At 37.5% G+C, this 16,807-nt stretch overlaps 1 protein-coding gene across 1 annotated transcript in view; it reads right to left on the reverse strand.

Moving 5' to 3' along the window:
- SCFD2 (sec1 family domain containing 2) overlaps positions 1-16,807 on the reverse strand; it is a 186,609-nt gene that overhangs the window by 155,356 nt on the left and 14,446 nt on the right. The window contains exon 3 of the mRNA XM_064710389.1: positions 1,663-1,790. Within this exon, the coding sequence (XP_064566459.1) occupies positions 1,663-1,790 (128 nt within the window). The remainder of the gene's footprint in view (positions 1-1,662; positions 1,791-16,807) is intronic.

A 16,807-nucleotide genomic window follows, 5' to 3' on the forward strand; every position in this document is an offset into this window, starting at 1 on the left:
GACATCTGGGTGTGAGTTTCGGGTTTTCTGCATTTCTGCTCAGTAAGAAATGGTTTATTTTGGTGACTCAAGTGCCCCCCTCTCCTTGTTTCTTATTTTATCCCTATTTATCATTTACAAGACTACCTCAAACTTTACTTCACCCTTTGAATTTCAACTACAAAGTTAACAACTGATTATGATTCTAGTGCAAGATAAATACACAATTCACAGAAGAACAAAATTCTGTGAATATTACTTTATGCTACATTTCAACAACAACAAAAAAAAATCAGGAATTTGTTTCACCATCAACTCCTAATATTTCTATACAGCAGTGTATCAGGCTCCTGTATGCAAGACATTCAGTAAGTGTCAGCCACTGTGATTAAAAACTAGGTTACTGCAGCCTTCACTGGATACACAGGAAGGGGACACAGAGGAAAGGGTGGCTAATCTAATCATTCACACAAAGGAGCAAAGGTCACAGATGGATCATTACCCCTTGAAGACAAGAAGCAATTACTTTTATAACAAAGGTGAATTTCAACATTAATAATAATAATAACCATAATAATTGCTTTTAAAGTGTATGTCACAGAAAAATAGTGGAGGCTTCTTAACATTATTATCGTGAGTACTCACACACATATTAAAAACTTAAACAAGATTTTATTGTTTAGTGAACCTTCCCTCCTTCAGACAAATTTGTAATAGCCTTTTCTTAGCTACTCCTTTTCCACTCCTTTAAAATGGGTTACAACATTACTGTTACAGAAATCTAATATTTCTGATTAATAATCTATTAAATGCATGCTCAAGGTATTTGCAAAGACCATACAGTATCTTACAGTTGTAAGGAGTTAATGAGTTGGTTGTACATCTAATTTTACAGTATCTTGGCAGTTTACTCTAGGGTCACAGATAAAAGCCTGTTACTCTTATTCCATGAGGACCTTTCTCTCTTGATGAAAAGTTCAGCAAGAAGTAGACCTAACAGTATGCATAATACAAAAATATTGCTGTATAGAGCCAATAACAGTTTTCATATGCCTAACATATAAATTTCCATGTTTTACTGAGTATGGGACATGATGAGAATGAGGTTCTAAAAGAGCTATTGAAAGCCATTGTGTCTTAATCTGTTTCTCTAATATTTTGAGAAATTGAGGTTTAAAGTGTGTCCAGACACGGATTTCAGCTTAAACTCCCCTGAACCAGGCAGCCTTAACATAAACCTCATTACCTATGTAATGTAAATACTACCTAAATAATGCCATCCTATGCAAGAGCTGCACAACTTTCAGTTGCTATTTACAATGTCTGCTTTCAGGACACAAATCTTGCTAACTTTTTAAGAAAAAAAATCATCATGCTCTGCAAAATATAGACTAGGAGCATTGTTAACCATTTACATGCCTTTAAAACCCCTCTTCTAAAACTCCAAAACTTTTCCACGGTTCTCAATCTTTTTAAGGTTGTTGTATTCTTTAAAAAAAAATGTCTCTCTCTTATATACCAGAAAGATCCTAAGGTAGCCATGAAGGCCACCTGAAACCTGTTGACAAGGATGGGGAGGAACCAAGAATGGGTGGGTTTTGCCCAAGAGGGTGATGTGGAAAAAGATAAACTGGTATCTTTCACATTATTACTCTGTAAGGGAGACTATGTCACATTGCTCACCCATGCTCATCTTAATAGGTAAATTTTCTCTGCTTGCAGCCTCCACAAGGTGTCTCCTGGCCTCCATCACAGCCTCCTTTTGTTTGAGGTTCATGAAAGACTCCCAGAGAGCTTTGGCAGCTGGATCACTGTAAGAAAATGACACAACTATAGTAAACATTGCTTGAATAATGGAGTAAACTTACATCAACATTTATGTTTTGAGATGAATGCTTGTACTTACTAATCTCTCAGGTAGGGAGGATACAAGCAAAAATAAAGTGATATAAAATCTTGATTATTCTTAGCAGAACAGTTGCTACAGTTTTACAGAAAAGCTAGATTTTTTTGCTACCAATTACAAAGCATTAGAATTCACATATAATAAATAAGCATGTCATTCTAAAAGTAACCACTACTGTTCATCCATGAGAATATCAGAAACAGTCCAAATTTCTTCAGTTACTAAAAAGCTATGGAAAGGATGGGGTATAACATCCCCATGAGAGTTTATATCCCAAAGTTGACACTCCCAGTGCTGAAGGCTGTTGTCATAATTTTGATGAACTACTGTCACTTTGAGTTTCATGGATTCTCCGTATGTGAAATGAATAATCCATAGCAGAAATTAACTGTCCTTATGATTTCTGCAATTACAGATTTCCTTTTTGTTGTTGTTGCTGCTAAACTTAAATTAGGTATTTGTGTAGCTCATCTGCACTCAGTTCCCTGTCAGTATTCTCCTTCCTCCAGGACACTGCAGTTGTTGCTTGTGTGAATGAATTCAGTGTTCTCTCAGTGGCAAGGGAGGACAGGGCAGAAAAAACCCTTGCTTGGGGCTAAAGCCACACATTGGGATTAACTATGTTGATTTTTTAAATGTATTTTTTGTTTTAAAGGAAAAGCTTCCCTCTGTTTTCTCCTCAGGAGACATTTAACTCCTAAAGACATTTTGATGTCATTTACAACATGCTTATAAACATGCCAAGACAAGCTTTGTTTCATGGAAATAGAAATCCATAATAATTCATTTGATACCATTCCAGAGCAGCTGTTCTTATGCTCTGCTGCAACAGCGGGGCTGTATTTAGCAAATCTGTGCTGTCTCCCAAACCAGGTAAGAGGATCACCAAGCCCCACTTCTGACATCCAAGCAACCCACATCCTCTGTCAAAGCCTGAGTGGGTGCAAGGACTGTGGGAAAAAGGTTGAGTTATCCTTCTTCTGAACAGATCACAAATGAATAGGAAGTGCAAATTTCACCCTACTGCCATGAGTGACAAAGAAAAAAAATAAAAATCAGATGACCTAACACAGTCTTTCCATTTCTCTTTCATACAGTGCCACTTGACCTCCTTCTAAACACAGAGGCAGCAGGCAGCACCTCCCAAAAGCAGCTGGGGCACCTGCAGCAGCTCCCTCACCTCCATCACCAAGTGCGATCTGAGCACTGGTGCTGTGACTTTTCATGGGCAGCAGCTCCAAGAAGATTACAAAAACTGCAGTAATATGTAACGTACAATAGTGCAAGAAATGAGAGATTTCCAAAGCAACTGGATGCTTCAATACAATATAAAAATTTCTTTATGGAAAGGGTTGTCAAGCACAGGTACCCCAGGTAAGTGGTGGAGTCACCATACCTGGAAGTGTCCAAAAATTAGGAGATCTGACACTTTGTGATATGGTTTAGTGGGCATGGGAGTACTCAGTCAAAGGTTGGACTTGATGATCTTGGAGGTCTTTTAATAGCTCTGATTCTGTGATCCTCAGGTATGCTATTTTTACATATTATCTACTAAATCTTCTCCCCATCCAACACCACTTGTAAATGCACTGTGTTGATCCTGTTCACATCACATTCACAGGGGATGTCTCGCTGTCATTTACACCTGGGCCTGAGGTTTGGATTTTATAAGGCCACTGCATTGTCTGATAACTAATCCCTTCCTGAATATACAGTTCCAATATCAAATCTATAGAGATCAGGAACTGAACGTGAAACAGCAGGAAGCTAGGTTTAAAAATATTTTTTTCTGTATTTGGAAGAAAAAAAAAAGTAAAATTCCTGTATTCTCGTCACCATAAATGTAAGCAGAGTCTCACACAAACAAGATACCAGGAGCTGAGCCTTTCAAATAAAGGAAAAAAAGCAACATAAGGAAGCTAAAATAAAAGCCTATCAGATTTTGCACAGGTTTTTGTAGTCTTACATTTCTCACTCCTATAATTCATAAAGGTACTTAGCAAACAGTAAAGTGTGGAAAACTCATCCTAAAAGCATCTATAGAAGTCAATAGAAGAGTGCATGTGATAAGGTTACATCATTTTTCCATAATTTTTGCTTGCTGCTGTCCCTTTCCACGCCATGTGTGGATCAGTCCTGTCACTTCAGAGGACAAGAAAACAACATGCATTATACTATTTTCTATCATCACTACCAGAAGTCTCTGTTTCAGCTGGTACTTCTACTCGTTAATAAACTATAATACCCCTCCAAAATAACAGACCCATTATTTTAAAGTAAACAAAGAAACAAAAAATTAAGAATGAGTCATACTAATGCTTCTTTAAGAAAGAAAAAAAAGGGGAGGGGTGTGGATTTACTTTTTGCTTTTTACAGTATATTCTTTCTTCCTCCTTTAGCCACAGTAAGTTTTTCTTTAATCTCAAGGACCAAAGTTTGCAGGACCCCTGAGAGCTGCTTTAATACACCAAAAATAGCAAAAAGCAAAACAACTATGGTACAGCCTTAAAGGAAAGGAGAGTCAACCACACTCCTGTATGCTACATCTCTGTCATCCAGATTTTCTGTAGACATTTTTCTTCCCACTGCTTTGCAGAATAATTAGCAGTTTAGATATCATATATATAACTATATACAAGCAGGATGAGGTCAATGTATATCAATAGCTTACACATTCAACTGACTAGGTCAATCCAGAGCAAACAACTTTTTTTTTTTAATATAACAGGGGAAAATAGCCACAAAAGTACTTGTATTTTTTCTGCTGCTAACGCTTTTCCCGTTCCCCTTCTATTACCCTTTCCAATAAATGTTTTTGCTTTGAAAAACACCCACTCTTAACCTTCATCAGTAACAAGACAGGAATAACTGCTGGGAATGAGTCAGTAGGACACAGTACAGGGCTCTGGTGTTGCCTCTTGCCTGATCTGAGAAGTTAACACAGGATTTTCCTTTTAGAGGTTTCTAGCACTTGGAAAATATATTATCTTATCTTACCCTTTTGGGGAAACATTTGTCTGCAACTGCCTTCCAGCTCTTGTCATGGTGCCCTTCCCCTCCACTTTTTGCCATCTGCAGTTCCTCTGCTTTGGTGCAAATGCCCCAATCCAGTGACACTGGTAATCAGTGATTTCTATGGAATCCAGTACCCCAATTCAAATTTCTCCCTTGTCTTGCATTCCTTGACTTCCTAAGAACTATGTATTGATTTTACACATTATCTTATATTATATAATACACATTGTCTTATAATATATTTTACACATTAAAGTCAACCTTTGCACTCTGAAAGTAGCTTTCTGAAATGAAGAAGTTTTTTGGTTTTTTTTTTAAATATTCAATGCATTACAAAAACCTTAAAAGATATTGTCTGAATGATGATGGTTTGCTTAAGAAAAATAAATCCTTTACAGTTACACAACAGTATATCTCAGGAGTTCAAAAACACCTTTCAAAATAAATGTCACAAAATTGGGTAAATATTAGAGTACACTGTAATATTTACCTAATTTTAATAGAAAAGCACACTGGTGTGCTTTTCTATTACAAAATGTTTTGCAGGGCACAGCAAACATGACAAAGAGAAAAGAACACTAAAATGCAGGGGCCTTTCCAGAAAATCAGTGTCACCAACAAGGGTAGAGTTTTGCTCACAGATTTGATACCCTGTTAATTTCTTTTATCACTATAGTCCTTGTATTGTACCTAATCAACCAGTTATATCAGAAAATAGAATTTAGTAAAAACAAGCATAGCAAGCAACTTGGCAGAAAATTTATTAAACAAAAATATCACATTAAGTCCTGAGAAAAAGCCAAGTCTCTGAAAAGCCCCACTGGACGCAATTTACAAAAAGCAACCTTTGACAGACATCTCATAATTGCAAATTTCTCCCTTTCCCTCACAGACAAGCTTTTTTAATGAGACATTCTCTGTTCCGAAATTAATTAAAATTTAACTGCATATAATTTGTACTTTAAAACAACAATGAAAAAGATTATAAAGACAGAGGGAGAAATCTAGAAAACTGAAAGATGCAGCTCCCCTACTTCTGGTAATTGCATTCCAGTTTTCAAAGCTGAATCAGGAAGACAGAGGGCAAAAGGACCAAGTCATCAGATCCATAGTCTGTACAAATCCTAAAATGAGACACCAGCTGGCAATTGTGCCAGGAAAAAGGTGCTGATGAGAACCACTCAGTGAGACTGGGATGTTCCATGCTAACTAAAGCTTGATGCAGGTGCTTCAAGGAGAGATAGAAAAACAAAGATCAAAATCAATAATATAATTATTTAGCCATGAGGTGGCTAACTAGCTGGCTTCTCAAATTTATAATATCCAAAGGAAAGACCACACAATGAAATCTGTTGTTTACAAGATGCGGGGTGGAAAAGCCAAAACCCTGAGCAGAAGTAAGGGTACAGTATGATAGGCAGCTTTTTGGTGATGGTGCACTAGCTTCAGCAATACTTACTCACTGTGGGGGAACTTGCTCTCGCTCCCATGGAACTCCTTTCAGTAACGTGTTCTGATAACTAAACTAGTTTGTTTGATCTAGACATTTACAGGTTGATTATCAAATGCCTAATCTTGCATCAGTTAAAATAATTGTAGCTTACTCTCTTGATCCCCTTTGGTCCAGTCCTGCAAGGACAACACTGCTAAGTTTATCTGACAGACAGAAAGTATCCCTATCCCTGATCATCTGTAGGCTTAGAATCAAAGCTATTCATGTTGACAAATTTGGGGAGAACAGGGGAGGTTGGTGGCACTGGGATGTGCTATTACCAAGCTGGAGGCAGTAGTCTGGAAATAGGTGAAATCAAGCACCAGTCAATGGAGAGCAAACTCTCAGAGCAGATGCAAAACTAGAGGCAAAGACAGAAATCTGGGGGCACTTACCCTGAGGGGGCCCAGTGCACAACACCACAATTTATCCTTGGCTGGAATGACATGTGACTTGCTTCATACCACCAGTACAGAAAAATATTTACTTCCCTTACTGCTTCAGGTCTTGTCTATTATTTACAAATTATTAAAATATGGTCTTCCTGGACTCTAATGCAAGAGCAGAAGGTCAGGAAGTAGTAAGCCTATACTAGAAAATATGTTCATTCAATTACTAAGTGCTCCTCATTCATCATTATGTTTTCAGATGTATGATTAGACCATTCCCAACCCTCCTAACATTTACAGTATTAGTTTGGCAATATATTTCTTCAATCAGCATGAGTAATTAACCAATAAAAACAAGTCAAACACTCTTGTCCAAGCAGCATACCATAATCACCAGAATTATCAACCACATATGTAGTCTCTGGCAAGCTATTGCAAATTATTATGATGTGATCTAATTTCCAGTCAAGGAAGATAAAAGTGACATGAATATTATCTATTACTGGATTTTTGTCTGGACTTCTTTGCCTAACAGGACAAATTCAGGTCATCGTGTTTTCTCCTTATAAAACATTGGCATTTCTTTCAGTTACATGAAGGCCCTGCCATGCCCCCAGGCTTACTGAAAAACAGGTCAAAAGTCTCTTCCATAACCTTTTCAAAGGCCAAATTGAGAAATCAGTATCTACATACAGTTTCCTTTGCAGGTTTCTTGTAGCTTAAATGAAGGAAGAAAAAGATGACTTTTTACAGTTTTATTTTGGTTTTAAACCTCTTGGCATCACGTGGAAGCACAGCCTATATCACAACATCATAAACATCAAATAACCAGGTGGAGGACATCATATGAGCAAGATGCTAATAAGGAAGAAAGAATAAGCAAATATTCTTATTTAGACACCTGGCAAAGGACATGGGATTTCAAACAGTAACTTGCTGACATAGGCTCTGAATAGAAGACAGAAAATAACTGTGAGTGGGCTTCAAAAATTAATCAACCAAAATGACAGAATTTCAGCATAACAAAGTAGCCATGTTTATACTTTCACAGATAAAGAAAATCAGAAGGAAAATTGTCTCAACACGTGACAGATTCTGTGGTTATTGTACCAACAAAGTTTTCACCTTTCATCTATATAGCTTTACAACTCAGCTGCGTCTGCATATTTTCACAAGAGGAAGGGAGAAGGGAAAAATTCAGTAAAGATTAAATTAGAGGGTCGTTAATACCACAAAGCTGCCCAAAACTGAGTGACTGCTAAAAAAAAAAGGGTGTGCTGCCAAATATTGCCTTTGCAATAACACATTTCTTTAAAGACAACACAAGACCCACATTAAGTGCACAGCACTTCAAAAAACAACACCAGGTGGTCAGAAGACCATTACTACGAAGGACAAATCCACTGCTGCAATATGTCATTTGAATACTGATGAAACAAAAAGAAGCACAAGCCTGTGATAAGATGCAAAGATTTGGCTTTGAGCCTGGAGCAAAGGGCCAGGTATCAAGAGACATCCTCCCTCCTCCAACTGCCCTGTGGTTTCAGAGACAGCAGAGGCTGCACCGGATGTGCTGCGGATTCCTGGGGACAAGCGCCAGCCTGACAACGTGCTGGGGACAGCACATCCCTGACTGCACCCCACCACACACACAGCTGCCCCCCACTGGAAACAACCAACAGCATCTGGAACAGCCCCCCCGGAACAGCAGCTCCTCCAACAACAGGGATCGTGTGGACATGCTGTGGGGAACACCAGGTGGATGAGAAGAGCTCCACACTGCCATCTTCCCAGAACACAGCTGGGCTCAGGGAATGAAGCTACTCTTCATTTCACCCTTCTGAAAGTCACCAAACAGCTCCAACATAATTTATCTAAAATTTTCCATATAGAAACAGCTATCAGTATTTCCAGGAGCTCAGTCTCTAGCATGGCTGCAATTTGAGCACATCCCAAGCATGTGCTCTTGATGGGCTAGGCCAATGTGTGTTCAACTAAAGAGTAACCAAGACTTCACTCAGAGAAAAATACAAAATCCACAAAATTTTTGTTTTCAAATAAATGTAAGTTGCACATTCCCAGAAGGGACTAACAGTATTTCTAAGAAAGCAAAACAACATTAAGTTTTAAAGTGGTTCCTAGCAGTGGGCTGTCCTTGTGCTGTTGAACATTTTGTACAGCTGGCAGATCTGCTCAGCTTAATTAAATACACTTCAGACAGTAGAAACTGGAACTATATTCCAATCTATCCTAACCTTAGAAAAAAAACATTCAAAAAAGCTAATGTCATCTTGGTAGTGTGCTTGCAGAAAACTGCAGGAGAATGAAAATTACCACCTCTGCCACAGATTAGCAAACATTTTGCAAAATGGCATAACGCACAAAACCTTTTAAAAAACAAGTTCTTTGCAGCCCTTCAACTTAGAACATTATTCTCACATCCTCGCTTAGATGCATGTTAAAATGCTTCCATGTATTGGTTTTTATGACTAGAACATGAAGCAAAGAGTACAAAAAAAAGTGTCCAACAGCCAACATTAAAGAACATAAATATGTTCCTGAATAATTTAATGGTTATTTCCCAGTTTCACTCCAAGCCCTCAAGCCACTCGGTGGGTGTAATCTGTCCTAGACTCAACTGTGGCTGTATACTTTGGCACTGAGTCAAAACAGAGAGGTTATTGTTTGATTTATATGCCAAGGGCCTCTCAGATAAAGGGCTAATGGCAGGCTGATAGCTTCAGCCTTTGCATATGGTGTTTATACAGACCCTTCTTTCCCCTCCCTCCTCTCTGTGTATACTCCAGGAAGGCTGTGTCACATCAAGATCAAGTTAATTAATTAACTCATACTAGCATAATTTGATTGATAAAACAATTGATTCACTAAAGGTCACACAGAGTGCTGTTAAAACACCAACTTTTCTGCCTCAACTGCACAAGGTTTTGAGACTTGCATTTTTCCATGCTGCAAACAGGAATTTTAAAGAAATAATCTCACTAGAAAAATAGATGAAAGAAGAAATTAATCTGTCAATTAAAGTGTACTGCAAAGTTCAGAAAATAATCAGTGCTTCATAAGATAATTAAGCAAAAACTAAATCACATCCTACAACAGAAAGGATCACGTAAATGAATTCTCTGTATTGTTAGTTCTGCAAACTATTGACCTTCTCCCAAAAGAAAACTAGAGGTCTTGCATATGTGATATACTTTGCTATTTAGTATATCCAAACTAGGAGTATTTCCTAGTATATAAGTTTCTATACTGTTTAAATACTTCTGAACACAGTCCTGCATAGCCAAGCTATTATTTATTAGATTTTAGGAAACTTCATTATCAAATTATACAGGAATTACTTTTCTGCAAGACAAATGCACCATCAATTTTTAATTAAAAAACACAATCTAATTTTAAAAATACAGACAAAAATCATTACAGTAAGACTAAATATTTAAGAGCCTTTTGTTACCAATTTATTTAAAAACACTTTTTTAAACAACAGACATATAAAAAAGAAGCTGCCAGGCATTTTAAAAGCAGTTCTAATATAATATTTAAAATGTTGCAAATCAGCTTGCAGCATTCACCAAGGCTGAAGCATTTTGAGCAAAACTGGGAACTGCTTATCAGCCACCAGTTTTACAATGGATTCTCCTCTGGACTACCTGAAATATCTGTGGTAATAAAAAAGGTGACAAGGAGTTTGTCAGTTCACTGTATATTGTTCAATATCCAGGTAGCCATATCAAGGAAGTACAGTATTCACTGGACTAACACAGTACATTCATTCATAAAAAGGCAAGATGTGCCAATAGCAGTCAAGAATTTCTTAATATTTTTGCCTCCTCCCCTGATTTTACTTTGGCACGGGTCTCCTTGTGCCAGTAATGCTGACCCAGCATGCAGAGTCACTCTGCAAACCAAACAAGGAGCAAAGAACTTCCTTTGCCTGCTCCTTGGCGGCTGGGAGGTGCTGCCAGGCAGTTCCACAGGATACAGCCCACGTTTTCCTTCATCACTGGTTTGTCTACAGCTGACTCAACATGGCCATAAAAAACCCCAACAGGCAGAGCATTCTTTGAAAGCTCTGGCTCACAAAAGAAGGGTACACTGTGGAGTGCACCAGGGGAAAGTTGGTTAGAACACACCAATAAGACAAGGAACAATTACTGTACACAAGTTATTGTACTCAAGCCATGATATTTAGCTTCACAAAGGCATACCTACAGATACGGACACTTCAGGGCAATGCCAGTCAAGTAAACTTGAATTTTTCAATAATTTTCAGACATGGGATCATAAAAGAGATTGTTGCTTACTATGAGGAGAAAAGAAACTCACAAGAAGACTCACAAGACACAACCAGTGACTAAGACCAACAGTATTAGGAAAGTGTTCTTTGAATTTGTTATCGAACATCATGAGAGATTAAGTTTCTGTTTATCTCACCAAGAAGCATATGGAGGTATGGGAGAGGATTTTTACAAACATAGTAGCAAGGTCTAAAATATGCTGAGAACACCAAAAATCAAAAAATTTATTTCAGACAGACAAAACTTGTGAAGAGAAGGATATCAAACAAGTTTTTAAACATCATCGTAATTTTAAGTTGCAAAACTGCTGTTTTGTAGAAACTATAAACTACTATGTTCCATGAAAACTATGACCACTATATGCCAAACCAGGAAGAAATATGCTCCCTGTTATCAGCAGAGCATGGGAGAACTTAAAAATAAACATTTCAGGAGGTACTTATAAACACAACCAAGACAGCAACCCCAAGATGTCACAAAACTTCTCTGTTTACCTACAGTTCCTTGCTTTGGGATGAATTCCTTTTCCTTCCTTTATAGATAATGGAAAGTAAATCAGACTCTTAACATCTGACATATTTTTGGTCCCACAGGTGAACTGAATTACAATAAAATTTAATAAATAATTATTAAAAGGCTGGCAAGGATTCAGTTCACATCAGGAATTGATTAAAAAGAAGGGAAACAAAACCTCCCAGCAAAAGTAAATGATAACATAGCATTCTACATTTTCCCAAATAAAAAATGAAAGAGAAACTTAACTATTTGTCTCATTCATATATCTACTTTACAGATGGCCACACTTCTAAATTACAATATGCACACAAGTCTGATGAGTGTGGTCAACCACCATCTGAAACATGTTCATCTCTTGCCAAACCCACCATCTTCAGTTTTATCAAACACTTCCTCGATCCAAGCATCATGTAAACTTGTAAGGACAAGTATTTTAATCAAAGTCTTGTTTCATGTGGATCTAAATAGAGATGTATTTGTATATATATATATATACATATATGCTGTGATACACATACAGTAAGTATTTTGGCTTCAGAAAGCCAAAAAGTTTAACATATACACTTAAACATCTATGACACAAAACAACTTTACTTGCTAATAACCACATGCAGGAGACAATGCAGCTGTGCACGAATGATGTTATGAAAAAGTAATGCAACTCTACTCGTTGCTTCCAAAATCAAAGAATTACAGTGTAAACCAATGACACCAGTGTGCATTAAACCAAGAGAGCAGAGAAATAATGCCTGCACTGTATTTTACCATAATACAAGTCATACAAGTCAGCACAAATGCATGCATGCACAGGTACACACAGAGTACCTGAAAATTGCTTAAGAAATCCTCTTATTCTATTCCATTTATTTAGACCAATAATACAGAAATTTTGCTTCAGCTTAATAGTAAAACAGTTGGTGAAAAAAATCTTATAAAATATCCAGAGCTTTTTTGCTTTTTTATGTAGCATTTTATATATATATACATGTGTGTGTGTGTGTGTCTGTCTGTCTGTCTGTCTTTTTTTTTGTCTAATTATTTGGTCACAATAATGCTCTAGCCAGATGGCAAACACAGCACTTTCCTGTGTTAAAAAAAGAAAATTGCCGTCCAACAAACAGCTTGGGGATCTATGGGTTCTCATCCCTTTTGAGTTCTGTTTATTCTAGCTATTCCCAAGATCATTAATATCCATTTGAACCTGTAAACTTGAAGGTCAACAAAAGGTGAAACATAAGGAAGTAATATAATATGGAATATTCAACTAGATTATATATTATGAAACATTAACACAGTTTCCTTAAACCATACTTTAATTTTTTTCCCTTAGTAGTAGAAAAGATGGGAAGATAATCTCCATATTAAGCCAGAGTTTAATTTGGAGGATTTACAGAATGATGAACAATTTCTTTTGGTTAGTAATTTTAAATTAACTAACTCCACCTTCCAGAAAATGCTATGGAATCAGAATGAAATGAGTAGAAAAAATAGCTATCAAATACTCCAGAGATGGAATAAAAATACACACCCCAAATTGGATAATATTATATAAATATCTTACCACTGTCACAAGCAACATGCCTAAGTCTGCAATGATTGTTGCTGTTAAGCTACAGTAGTTATGTTACAGGCTGTGTTACATGTATAAGCTTGTGACCAGCAGCACTGAGAATGCACAAAAGCCTTACAAATACAACACCTCTCAAGATGAAGAGGGATCTGATTATAGAGTAAACATCAAGCAAAATCTCTGCAATTCCTGGACTACCTTTCCTTTCATAGCTATCCTGCAAATGACACATGCCAACACTAACAAAGCTATACATGCAGATAAACCAGATCCCCTCTATTTGTAACATCAGAAGAAAATACTGATATAAATCATTGTGCCCTACATGTGCTGTGGCATCCAAATACAGTACATCAAATCTGTAAAATCAACTGACTAAACAGAAGAGGCTGATATTGCAGGGAGAAACTGCTTGGATCAGGACTCTTTGCCTTCCCTAACTACCCTGCGAAAAGGAGAAGTAGTGCTTAATTCCATAAAGCCCTATTGCCTGCAAATTACAAAATTACTGGATTTAGGTTACTGACCAGTACACCAAAGTTCCCTTTGGAAAATTCTGATTTAAGCATAACACTGTCACAAACACACTGGAAGTCATGTAAGCAAGCTGACCTAACTTTCCAACTTCATATGGCAGCTGATACTGCTAGAAGGTAATTTCTGCATCAGCTATCAAATATTTTGGGAGAAAGAAAATTCCTCTAAACGAGTAAGGCTGTTCTAGTGAACTACTGGAAGAAGCAACAGCACCAGCATGAAATGGCTGGCAAAGACGCAGGTTCAACCTAAATAAATTCCTGAAGCCAGCTCTATTCACATGCTACAAAACCAACAGCCAGTTTCACATCTTTACATGACTACTGTACAAACTGCAATGCTTTTTGTCATCATATTTATTGTGGAAGATGTTACCCTGAGGTAAGTCTTGAGGAAACAAAGGCACATTTGGGAAGGTAAGGAGTGTAGGAAAGGAACCCATGCAGAGCAGTCACTGCTCGCCAGGCTGCAGCATGAGTGGAAGGGAAGCATTAGTCACGCAAACAGCCTGAAACAGAAGCCATGCCTGGCAACTGTATCAACAAGAAACAGAGCATCATCCTTGCCTCAAGTCCTTTTATAACAGTTACTTATCGACTTCAAGAACCTCTGAAGTCTATAATCTTGCATGATTATTACCCTGCAACCAAATGCCTCTGAATGTCTTAAAATGAATTTCAGCATGTCTTTTCAAAAGTTGGATTATCTCAAAAACTTTACTGAAAGTATATCAAGAAAAGAGGGATTTTATTAATCTTTTTTTAAGGCTTTTTTTTTTTTTGATCTACAGCAAGTGTACTTAACAAACAGAAGGTTGGATCATTTTAACCCTACTTGCTGACAGCTGAAGCAGAGGGAGCTAGTAGTTTACTTTGAGGGTAATGGAGAACAAACACAACACATCTCAGGAAAGTAAGGCTGGTTTTGACAGATGCCAGCTGATCTCTAGGTCTTACTAATCCTTGAAGTATTAAATCCCACTAAGCTCCATCTTGTATACAGACATGATTTTGAACATGTTCTGTGCAAAGAGAAAAGCAGATTAACTATCCACTGGCCAAAGTGTCCTAGCCCTAAAATGTGGTCAGGACACCTCAAACCAGTTTAACTTTTATCCTTCCTCCAACCCCTAGCTATTCTTTTCAAAAATTATGTTATTTAAAACCACATAATACATATTGTTAGAATTTCTATCTGTTAACCAGCTGGTAAGGTTCCTTCCCTTCTGCAATAGCTTCACAGCAGTCATCTCTGCAGAAGAGCCTTTATTACAAGCAACACAACTTTAGGCTATTCTAAAACTTTTCCATTATTAAGTAGTACTAAAGCGGATCTTAAACAATTGTGGTGATACTGAGGCACTCTGTGGATAACAATGCATCACACTTGGACTTGGAAAAACAAGTTTCAGTTCCAACCAAACACATGGTAGTGTTGTCACTTCTTGACAGGTACTCAGGACTAAGCTTCTCTGCATTGACTCAGCATGGGACCAGGTCTAGAAGTGCTCCTTCCTAGTCTTCTCTTGCACCCCCACCCCACAGTCATAATACATTCCTTGGAAGTCTTCAGAGATTTCTCAAAAGGGTCTCCTGCAGAAAGAATAGAAAAGTAAGATGTATAGCCTGGAATAGCATGTGGATTCATTGTCAAGTAGAGTTAAAAGCCAAACAAACAAAAACCCAACAAAAAGCCAAAAATAAGAAGGTTATTCCAGCTGTCCATCACCATTTGAAAGCAGAAGTGACACCTGATCTTTAGACCCCAGAGCAACAATTAAATGCAGACCGGTCCAAACAAACAACCAAGCACACCACAGCATTTGGAGGACTGCCAGAAACAAAACAACTGACATCCAGATGAACACTTGCTTCCTTCAAGACAGCAAATTAAAAAATCACTGAAAACTGAAATTCTTTCTGTCAGAAGTAGAATTGCTTATTGTGACCTAATCCACCCTGTTTTACAATTAGCAAATCTGGATATATACTACTTCACAAGGTAAAGGGAACAATTGACGCTGAAAGACTTCCCAGATTTCTCACACACCTCTTAGCCCTCTTGCCCACTGTAATAAAACAGGCCCTCATTCCAGCCATACCCCAAAATTCACTCTTGCTCCTTTAATAGTGGCCAAACTCCGCAGGGTGAAGGAAAAAAAGTGCATACAAATAAATTCTTAAAACTTTCTACTCGTAACCATCACTTAACCCTGTCTGAATTTCAACTGGCTGCCTTTTAGTCCAACAAAATGTTTCAGCAAAATGTTTCATTCCTACAAGCTGCAGGACAGCTTATGCAGAATGCCAGACTGAGTTACTACATGAATCAACTTAATTGAAAGCTTCTGAGTAGGATTTTGTGCACTACAAGGTACAGCAAAATTCCTGGCAAACATCTCTTTAAAATGTGTATATTAAAGACTTACTTTTCAGGGATTTTAATTTCAGTTTTGGACAAAGCAATGAATTATACTAAATATAAAGTCTGATCCTTACAACAAACATATTGCTTGAGAATATTACATGTAACACAATAGGTTACTTTAGAACATTCTGCTCTGCATTTTAAAGCTATTGCATAAGGTTATTTTAATAAAAATGATTCCAGGGAAAGAGCAGTTAGTAATGAGGTGCTGACAATTGAATCTACATTTAGGGATTGCACTGGAGTGCCAAGTCCACTTTTACAGATGTGCTGCTTAGCTATCCAGTAGATGTCCTCAGGGCATGTAAGACCAATGTATTTTGGGTCACGTTTGGCAGCAGAGACAGATGAGACAAGTGAAAACATTTACCAAGAACACATCTGACGTGTGTTTTTCTTATTAGAGAAATGTAAGAAAATAAACCCAGATACCATGGAATGCCAGGAATTCCTTCTCCTCCATGTTTTTGATTTACAAGGCCAATTTTTGGTAGTATCCTTTGACCTCCCTCCCTCATTTCCTTGCCTAAGGCCTGGAGTCATCAATGCAACCTCTTGACCAAGCCATTTTGAGGACTTAATGTACAAAAATACATCTTCATCACAGACAGAAAGACAACTCTTTCCATTAATGACTCAGTTACCACAAAAATCCCTGCT

Source organism: Zonotrichia leucophrys, chromosome 4, assembly GCF_028769735.1.
Source record: "Zonotrichia leucophrys gambelii isolate GWCS_2022_RI chromosome 4, RI_Zleu_2.0, whole genome shotgun sequence".
Lineage (NCBI taxonomy): Eukaryota > Metazoa > Chordata > Aves > Passeriformes > Passerellidae > Zonotrichia > Zonotrichia leucophrys.